A 10967-nucleotide genomic window follows, 5' to 3' on the forward strand; every position below is an offset into this window, starting at 1 on the left:
CAACCCCGGGTTTCACCAGCGCTGACCACCGCTCCCCAGAGGTTGAGCCCCTAGGTGCGAGCGGCCTGCAGGGCTTATGAGATGGAGCAGGAAGCGGGGTGATGAACGTGACAGCCAGACAGGCAGCAGGCAAGAGAGTGATCCAGGTACAGGCAGAGTCAGGCAGCAGGTCAAGAGAGTAATCCAGGTACAGGCAGAGTCAGTAGACAGGCAGCAGACACAAGAGAGTAATCCAGGTACAGGCAGAGTCAGTAGGCAGGCAGCAGACACGAGAGTAATCCAGGTACAGGCAAGGTCAGGAGGCAGGCAGCAGACACGAGAGTAATCCAGGTACAGGCAAGGTCAGTAGGCAGGCAGTAGGCACGAGAATAATCCAGGTACAGGCAGAGTCAGTAGGCAGGCAGCAGACACAAGAGTAATCCAGGTACAGGCAAGGTCAGTAGGCAGGCAGCAGACACAAGAGAGTAATCCAGGTACAGGCAGAGTCAGTAACGAAGAACAAAGTAGAGAAGAAGCACACTACTGAGCACTTAACACCTACCAAAGTAGAAGCCAAAGCAAGGAGTCTAGAGAGATCTCAGCTGATAAAGTGCTGGCGTCTGACATCAGCAGGGAGAAGGGGCACAGCCATAGGACAAGAGCAGGGGAAGGAGGAACCGGAAGACCAATAGCAGAGAAGCAAGGGAAGCCAGGCAGAGAGAGAGCAGAGCCAGGTGCATGGAAGCAAAGCAATCAAGGAGCCTGCAGCCAGAGAAGAACTACACACACATGGCTCAGGGCTGTGCCAGTCAAGTGCACGTGTCGACGGGACCCTGCGCAGCCCGAGGATGCCACTTGCGTTGAGGTAGGGGACATGACAGGTAGGAAGAGATAAGGACTTGAAGCACTCCTGGGGTGGGGTGATGGGGAGCATGGCTAGGGCATCAGATATCCTTGGGCCAGCTCTGCATGCACTGCATATTACAGTTCGTGTGTGGTATTTACTATGTGCTGTCAATTGTGCCGTAAAGAACTTTTCTATGTGGTCACTGCAGATGACATGCCCCCAACATTTGGCATGCAGCCTTTGAACTTACCATACATTACTTTTTGCAATAAAACATAGTAAGTGAAACAAATTAAGGTAGTTGCATGTGTCATAAATACAGAAAACAGACAAACCCTCACCAAACAAGATTGTCAACTGGCTCCAGGTTTTCCAAGCAGGTTTATCTAGTCTTGGTTCTACCTAATGGTAGCTTTGATCTCCTATAAAAACAAAGTTACAAATCCAAGCAAGTAATGGGATAACTCCAGAGATGGATCAGTCATCTTAAAAATCTGGAGCCAGTTGGTGAATCAATCACCATATGGAAATGGAACCAGGCTGGGCTCTGCTGAAGACAGAGAAAGAGAAATGATTTTCCTCCTGTACTGTGCAAAATACCAAGACGCCAGAGATGTGTATTCCTAAAGCACTTACTTAGCTTAGTAAAAGGGCCCCTATTTGAAGATCAATTGAAAAACAAATATTTAGTGGTTACATTATGACATGACAGAGCTTATGTACAATTTGGAATCTGTACCTTGAAAAAGAACGTTCAGAAGATGATGTATTACATTCAGTCTCTCTGTGTAACAGTGAGGAATCTGTTGAGACACAGAGCAGATAATTAAGGAGGAGATAAACTACAGGCTTGCTTACATACAATGAATGGTGTTTAGTGCCTAATGGGCTTTTTAATATAGGGCATTAGAATCTGGGCTTAGCATATCTTAACGCGGGACTTTCCCATGTGCTAAACCCAGATTCAATGTGGTAGTATTTAGGGCTTTTTATTTTTAATTTTGAAAATTTTCCATTAGTGCATGAGACTTGAAAAAATTAACACAAAAGCACTTACCGCCTCCTATTGAGGAGGAGGTAAGTGCTCCCATGATAACTCAGAATTAGCCAGTTCATACACGTTAATTTGAATGCGCAGGCTGTTTATTGCTTACATGCCCATTCTCTGCCCATGACATGCTCATTTTAAAAAAATAGTTAACACACACTTAGCACACACAAACATGCAAAATACCAAAAAACGCTTTAACATGTTTTCCAATAGTCTGTTTTTATATGCGCTAAGTGCATACTTGACTTTAACACCCTTTAGTAAAAGGGCCCCTAAATGTGGGTTTCTCCTACTCCCTCGGCTTTAAATAAACAAAATTATGTAGACAATTTAAAGGAAGGCAAAAATAAGTATTCAGCGGCCAATAAAGCAAACAGGATGGTAGGAATTATTAGGAAAGGGATGGTAAATAAGATTGAAAATACTATAATGCCTCTGTATCGCTCCATGGTGTGACCACACCTTGAGTATTGCATTCTGTTCTGTTCGCCGTATCTCAAAAAAGATATAGCGGACTTAGAAAAAGTTTAAAGAAGAGTGATCAAAATGATAAAGGGGACGGAACTCTTGTATGAGAAAAGGCTAAAGAGGTTAGGGCTCTTCAGCTTGGAAAAGAAATGGATGAGGGGAAATATGACTGAGGTCTACAAAATCCTGAGTGGTGTAGAACGAGTAGAAGTAACAAGATTTTTTTTTACTCGTTCCAAAGTACAAAGACTAGGGGACACTCAATGAAGTTACATGGAAATATTTTTAAAACAAATAGGATGAAATATTTTTTCACTCAACAAATAGTTAAGCTCTGGAACTCTTTGCCAGAGGATTTGGTAACAGCGGTTAGTGTATCTGGGTTTAAAAAAGGATTGGACAAATTCCTGGAGGAAAAGTCCATAGTCTGCTATTGAGACAGACATGGAGAGGCAACTGCTTATCCTGGGATTCGTAGCATGGAATGTTGCTGCTAATTGGGTGTCTGCCAGGTACTTGTGACCTGGCTTGGCCACTGTTTGGAAAACAGGATACTGGGCTAGATGGACCATTGGTCTGGCCCAGTATGGCTACTCTTATGTTCTAATGTTCTAAGTTGATAACCAGTTAAGTGCTGCTGAAAATGACTGGATAGCTGTCGCAAACAAGCAATTTAACCAGTCAGCAGCCTTTTGTGGCCAGTTAAATCATTTTGAATCTCAGCTGGAATATATATTATGCATGTATAATTAGAGAAACTAAAATAATTATTAAGCTCCTCACAATGCTGAACCATTGAATATATGGTTGCGCGTACATGTGAACGTACATTTTCTTCCCAGCGGTGTTGATGTAAGTTGTAACAGTTGATACATCTTGGGATGCTCCTTATGCAGCCTAAAAGAGTATCTATAAAATATAAAAGCAATACCACAGTCATCAACTATGAATTTAAAAAAGTGAACAGTATTTATTAATTGTACTACAGCACATTTCTTAACTGTCCCTCTTTCTACGCTATCTAGTTGCCGCACCAGAGTGTGGATGAAACCTGTGACGTGTTCAGTTACTGTAGAGCTGATCTCTAACCTAACCAGACTGGGAGGAATTCTTGCAGAAGCAATGGCATTCTATTTTCTATTACCTCCATTCTTTCTGTTTTGTAAATTCAAACAATTATGTTTGCAGGTTGATACCTTTTTGGGGGTAATTCTATAAGGAGCTGCTTAGTTTTATGCGGAAAGAAGGGGGAAAAGTATGTGTCATCCTGTGATGTGTGTACTTTGCACATGGGTGGATTTTGGCCAGAACATGGGCACAGTGCAAATTTATGTGCCTGAATTATTAAATAATATAATTTCTGCAAATTCATGCATACTTCTAGGTTTGTAGTAATATATATGCATACATACAATTTAAGTAGTGAAGGGAGTGGCTGAATAGCTAAGTATTAACCTGGAATGTAAAGATAATAATAATTATGGAAAAACTAGGATAAATTATATAAAACAAATGCTATAATGAAAAAATAAGTAAAAATTAAAAAATTGGGATTGATGAGGATTGCGATACTGCCTCTTTAAAAATGCTTGGCTCATAATAATTCTTAGCCATTATAGAGGCTAGTACGCTGGTCTGATGATCCTATGAAAGCGCCTCTGTTAGTTTAGTTGTAATAAGGACATACTTCTAGGTTTGAGCATTTATATCGGCATTAGGGCTGTCAGTGGTTGTGCCTTGATGTATGAGCGTTCTCTGCATCTTGCGCTCATGTTTTCTAAAGAAAATTACAGAGGTGTACAAAAGTCTGGAATCTGTTGTTAGCAATGTGGAGTTTCAGTATCGTAGGCATTCGTTTCATTTCTATTTCCATTTTTTTAAATTTGTGCTTATTTAGGCACTCATTTTTGAAACACCTAGATGTCTCAAAATGACCAAAAAAGTTCATCTGCCAAAAACGTCTAAATCATGATTTTCAAGAAGTCAGAACGGACTTCATCCAAATCGCAAAGGGGCATGTTGGAGGCATGTTTTGGGCGGGACTAGGGCAGGCCCAAAATTAGGGCTTCTTTCAGTGATAATGGAACAGGAAAACACGTTCAAGTCAAAAAAGAAGGATGTTTCTATTTAGATCTGTTTCAATCTTTTCCAAGTAACAAAAAGGTGCTCTGATTGGCCAGCTGACCACTGGAGGGATTAAGACATGGCTCTTACATAATCCCCCAGTTGATGCTGTTACCCTCCCACTCCCTTAAGAAGCGAAACTGAAAGGGGATACCAGGCACTATGACAGTAAACAGCTCCTAGGAGTAGCCTAGTAGTCAGTTCAGTGGACCGTGAAGAAGGGGATCCAGGTCCAAAATCCCACTCTAACTAGTCTATTTGTGGCAAAAATCGTGAGCCCTCTAAAACCACCAAATTACCAACTGTACCCAAATATAGGAGAATCCTGCAGGGTGGAAATCAATTGTAATAGTATACAGTTAGGTACAGTACATTTTAATCTGTTCCTGGAGGACTCAGCGCAAAATAAGAGTTATGGTGGGAATTGTATCTGGATACTATTAGTCCACTGCACTGGTTACTAGGCCACTCCTCTGATCTGCAGGAACATCCGTGTGGCCATTTCTCTCAAGAAGATGCCAGACAGATGTTCTCATTCTCTGTTTTGGGGGGTGTTTATAAGTTGGATGTTTCAGTTTGAAAAATGGCTCTTCTTTTTAGACGTCTTCTGTGCAAACATCATCTTTGAGCCATTTCCAAAAGGGAAACCCAGACTTTTTCCTGTTTGAAATTGGCACTAAGCCATTTTTTTAACATGAATTTATTTATTTATTTATTATTAAGATTTATTTATCGCCTTTTTGAAGGAATTCACTCAAGGCGGTGTACAATAAGAATAAATCAAACATGAGTAATAGGCAATTATAGCAGTAAAAATATTCAAACAACAATACAAAGTATGGCGTGGTATACTAGCCAAAAAACAGTCAATTATGTTATGTTATGTTACACTTTACTTTTATTACGCAAATATCTGTGAAGTTCAATGCGGATTACAGTGATCAAGAACAAAAATCTAGAAGCAAAATCCATAAAGCTAAAACAATTTTTTCCTAACTAGCCAAGTTTTTATACTTTTACAAAACTTTAGATTATCAGTTATTATTCGAAATTGACAATGGCAAAGAATTCCATATTGAAGCAGCTTTAGTAGTAGTAGCCAAGAAAAAAAGAATTTTGTATTCTCAAATAAAGCAAAGAGGGTTATTTGCTTGCTGTTTTGGGCCAGGCACTTTCCTCCTCCTCCAACACTAGGAACATTCATTCACAATTATCCTGGAATCTTGCCCTCATTTTATATCAACTCCCAACATACCCAGCCCGAATGCTATGGTGGCAGTCCTTAGCTGGGTGCTGTGTATCAGGAGCCCCTTCCAGAAATCAGCAACTGTGGGCCTTGAACTGAGCCAGCAGGTGGCAGTGTTGTATGACAGCGACTCTCTACCCTCCCTCCTCCAAGGCCCATGAATGCTACCACCACAACCAACTTATTACTATTACTACTTGTATAAGCAGCCTCACTGTGAGCAGTAACAGGTGTTTAGCTCTCTAGTTGGAAAAAGCAGAAAAGAAAAACAAAAATGATGATATGGCAGGGCCACATTGTTGGGGTGTGTGGGGGGGGGGGGGAGGGGGTGTTACATTACAACAGGGTACCTATATAAAAAACTTATAAATGTAAATTCTGATATATGAGCAAAATGTCCCAATTTGGACTTGGACAACTTATCAAAAATGCTTCTCTTAGGGCCTCATTTATCAAGCCGCACTAGCAGTTACCGGTGCGGCAATGCTTACAAAGCCCAATCACCTTGCATGGGCTCCGTTGGCATTGCCACACGGCAACCACTAGCACGGTTTGATAAAAGAGGCTCTTAGTGTTGTCATTTTTTATGACTTCCTGCACAATGATTCTGTAATGCTATTTCCGTCGTAACAGCATGTTACATACGTGAAACAGTGTAAAACACAGCTACAGATCTCTATACATTGTAATTTCAGTGTGGCTCATCTGCTATTTGGATGTTGTGTCTGTAACATTATACAATTAAAATAAAGGTATCTTATACTTTAAAATATGGCAAGAAAATGGCCATTTGTGTGTATTTATTTAGGGGCCTTCTTACTAAGCCACGTAAGCGTCTACGCGAGCCCAATGCGTGCCAAAATGGAGTTACCACGTGGCTCTTGCAGTAATTTCATTTTTGGTGTGTGTCCGATATACACGTCTGAAAAATATTTTTTTATTTTCAGACGCAGGGAACGGACGCACGCCAAATGGCATTTGGCGTGCGTAGGTCATTACCGCCCTGTTAGTACGTGAATCTTTACTGCTAGGTCAATGGCTGGTGGTAAGGTCTCAGACCCAAAATGGATGCGCGGCAATTTTCATTTTGCCGCACGTCCATTTTCGCCAAAAATTTTTAAAAGGCCCTTTTTCCAGGGGTGCTGAAAAATGGATCAACGTGCGCCCAAAACCCGCACATACACTACTGCACGCCATTTTCCAGCATGTCTTTGTAAAAGGACCCCTTAGCATTTGGTAGGTCAGTCTGCCGTACAATGTCCTGGCATTGAATGGACCAACCTTAGAAGATGGTGATAGGCACTGGATTTCAGACTGCATTAAGTGCCCTGTCAGCTCTTTTGATACAGAATGCTACTTGGGTATTTCCGGTGATTTTTTTCATGCCACAAGTTCTTGATTGGATTCCAGTCTGGTGACTGGGTTGACCAATTGAGGGTAGATATCTTTTTGGACTTCTTCTGTCAACTACTGCTTTTGCTTGATGGCATGGGCATTGTCATCCTGGGATATGTAGTCACCTGGAAAAAGTTTCTCCTCTGATGGAATCATGCACATCTTCAGTATCTTGATGTATTTTTGACTGGGTGACCAGAGAATTAAATCATGGACGTGCTATAGACATAATCTACTTAGATTTCGGCAACAGTGGCGTACTAAGGGGGGGAGGTCCGCCCCGGGTGCACGCCGCTGGGGGGGGTGCTGCGCGCCTGTTGGCCGAGTCCGCTAGTTCCCTCCCTGCTGCTCCCTCTGCACGGAACAGGTTACTTCCTGTTCCGGGGCAGAGGGAGCAGTAGGAAGCGAATGAGCGGACTCGGCCAACAGGCGCGCGGCACCCCTCCCAGCAGGTAAAAATGCACCCGGGGGGGAGGGTATAATTTTGCCGGGGGGGGGGGGGGGGGCGCTGCACCTGGTGAGGGGCGCATCGGCGATCCGCCCCGGGTGTCAGGCAGCCTAGGAACGCCACTGTTCGGCAAAGCTTTTGACACAGTTCCCCACAGGAGGCTCTTGAATAAACTTGACAGGCTGAAGATAGGACCCGACGTGGTGAATTGGATTAGGAACTGGTTGACGGACAGACGCCAGAGGGTGGTGGTTAATGGAATTCGCTCGGATGAGGGAAAGGTGAGTAGTGGAGTGCCTCAGGGATCGGTGGTGCTGGGGCCGATTCTGTTCAATATATTTGTGAGTGACATTGCCGAAGGGTTAGAAGGTAAAGTTTGCCTTTTTGCGGATGATACTAAGATTTGTAACAGAGTGGACACCCAGGAGGGAGTGGAAAACATGAAAAAGGATCTGCAGAATCTAGAAAAATGGTCTAAGGTTTGGCAATTAAAATTCAATGCAAAGAAATGCAAAGTGATGCACTTAGGGAGTAGAAATCCACGGAAGACGTATGTGTTAGGCGGTGAGAGTCTGAAATGTACAGACGGGGAGAGAGATCTTGGGGTGATAGTATCTGAGGATCTGAAGGCAACAACACAGTGTGGCAAGGCAGTGGCCGTAGCTCGAAGGTTGTTAGGCTGTATAGAGCTAGGTGTGACCAGCAGAAGAAAGGGGGTGTTGATGCCCCTGTATAAGTCATTGGTGAGGCCCCACCTGGAGTATTGTGTTCAGTTTGGGAGGCCGTATCTTGCTAAGGATGTAAAAAGAATTGAAGCGGTGCAAAGAAAAGTTACAAAAATGGTATGGGATTTGCATTACAAGACATATGAGGAGAGAATTGCTGACCTGAACATGTATACCCTGGAGGAAAGAAGAAACAGGGGTGATATGATACAGATGTTCAAATATTTGAAAGGTATTAATCCGCAAACAAACCTTTTCCATAGATGGGAAGGTGGTAGAACTAGAGGACATGAAATAAGATTGAAGGGGGGCACACAAGAAAAATGTCAGGAAGTATTTTTTCACGGAGAGAGTGGTGGATACTTGGAATGCCCTCCCGCAGGAGATGGTAGAGATGAAAACGGTAACGGAATTCAAACATGCGTGGGATAAACATAAAGGAATCCTGTTCAGAAGGATGGATCCTCAGAAGCTTAGTGGAGATTGGGTGGCAGAGCCGGGGCGGGGCTAGTGGTTGGGAGGCAGGGCTAGTGCTAGGCACACTTCTATGGTCTGTGCCCTGAAAATGGCAGATACAAATCAAGATCAGGTATACACATAAAGTAGCACATATGAGTTTATCTTGTGGGTAGACTGGATGGACCATACAGGTCTTTCTCTGTCGTCATCTACTATGTTACCATGTTACTATTCCTTAGCATTTACCATGCTGTTGATGATTTGTAGATGTCTCAACACGACTTGCTGTCACGCAAACCCAAGCAATAATCTTCAATGGATGTTTGACAGACACATCCAAATCCTCTGGCTCGCATTCTTCACATTGGAAATCACCTTCCATATGTGCAAGCCTGGTCTCCAAAGAGGCAGAAACCTTTCCTCATATCTCGCAAGTCCATTTTGAGTAGTTCTTTGCTCACTTGACTCTGTACTTCCACTATGCTTCTGAGTAGGCCCCACGATAGTCCTTTTTAGCCTGCAGTAAGCACAGGTTAGTGCTTACCACAACTTAGTACAAGGGCCCCTATAAGGTTATGCACCATTTTACATGATCCATTATATTCAAGTATTAAATGGAGGTAGAACTTATTCTCTCTATGTCACAGAATTGTCCCTCGTAATGACTAACTACTAGGCCTTCCAACTCTCTAAATGGTTTTCGTTTTTTCCTTGACACTAAGTTAGTTGATATGAAATACCTGCAGTTCTTAAAAGTTCAGTTTCACTGTGCTCTTTATAGCTTTCTGCCTACAGGATGTTGAATATTCACTGCTTTGTAGTCTGGGATTATGACACACCCACAAATGTAAACACAAATGCATCAGCTGTTGTGATGTTTTATTATATATTCAATACATTTATATTACCTTTTCAGGATAAGTTCTTGTACTAAGGGCCTGGTACTAAATGATTTTTGTTTTTTACAAGAATAAAATTTTACATTTGTCAAAAAATCCTATTTACTGTGACAGTGTTAACCAAAAACATGCAGGGGCTAATCCTGCAATATATAACATTCCTCAGATTTGAAACCTAGATCTGTGCTCTCCATTGATAAATTAGAATAAAACGCTAGTATTGTTTCTGCTTTCTAGTTCATTTTCCTGCAAATATGCAGAAATAAATTGAACTCTGAAGTCTGGCAAAAGAACCCTATTGCATTATTCTCAGTGCATTCATTTGCAAACATTTTCATTAATGGATTACCACATATATCACAAATAACGTCTGATGCAATCAGGAGATGCATTCTATCAGCATAGCATAGAATAGCATTTATTCTTCTATTCCACATATGCCTAAAAATCAAATTAAATGTGGATTACAATTTATAAGAACTGTGGACAAAGACCTAGGAATCACAACCAAAGTACACAATTCAATTAATACATCCACCTGAATCTGCTAAAGTAAAACACATTTTTGAAAAAGAAAGGTTTTTAAAAAACTTTTCTAAATTTTCTGTAGTCAGAAATAGCCCTAAATTGAGTTGGAAGAATTCTCCAGAGTTTTGCAGCCTGAAAAGCAAAGAAGTTGAATACAAAACAGCCAATGAGAATTATATTTGCATACGTGATACTTATGCAACGCTGTTCTCTTCAGTCCAGGGCAAGTGACAAGTGTTCACTCCTATGGAAAGCTCCTTGCAAGATTGTGGATGGAGAGATCCAGCTGTCCAGTTATCCTGAAGATGAGCAAAGCCCGACAACTGTAATATGTTTCACAGCTTTCCACCTGAAAACCTGGCAACAGAAGTTCCTTCTCTTTTGCAGAGTGAGATGTTCATTCTTTGTGCAATTTCCTCCTTCAACTCTGAGGTCTTGAGAAAGGCACTTTTGTTTCTAAACTGGTCTTGTTTGCTTTCAAAAACAGCCCCAGCAATCAAAGGCATGGAGACAGGATGAGGTCACATTTCCTCTTACAGTGACTCTCTGATCAGACTTGCAGCCACTTAGAAGCAAAAAGATATGATAGCCATACAGAGCTTTATCTATTTAAATGATAATTTAACTCTTTAAAGAAATGAAAACTTGATAACCTTTATATACTAGGGTCTTATGAATAAATGTTAATTATAATTTTTGTTACATTTGTACCCCGTGCTTTCCCACTCATGGCAGGCTCAATGCGGCTTACAAGGGGCAATGGAGGGTTAAGTGACTTGCCCAGAGTCACAAGGAGCT

At 41.8% G+C, this 10967-nt stretch overlaps 1 protein-coding gene across 2 annotated transcripts in view; it reads right to left on the reverse strand.

Moving 5' to 3' along the window:
* TMEM71 (transmembrane protein 71) overlaps nt 1-10580 on the reverse strand; it is an 86024-nt gene extending 75444 nt beyond the window's left edge. For both annotated transcript variants that reach the window (XM_030219321.1, XM_030219312.1), the window contains exons 1-3: nt 10357-10580; nt 3175-3254; nt 1566-1629 (exon numbers count right to left, since the gene is read on the reverse strand). In XM_030219321.1, the coding sequence (XP_030075181.1) occupies nt 1566-1629; nt 3175-3220 (110 nt within the window). In that variant the 5' untranslated portion in view covers nt 3221-3254; nt 10357-10580. The remainder of the gene's footprint in view (nt 1-1565; nt 1630-3174; nt 3255-10356) is intronic.
* Between the last annotated feature and the right edge of the window lie 387 nt (nt 10581-10967).

This window comes from Microcaecilia unicolor, chromosome 1 (genome assembly GCF_901765095.1).
Source record: "Microcaecilia unicolor chromosome 1, aMicUni1.1, whole genome shotgun sequence".
Classification (NCBI taxonomy): Eukaryota; Metazoa; Chordata; class Amphibia; order Gymnophiona; family Siphonopidae; genus Microcaecilia; species Microcaecilia unicolor.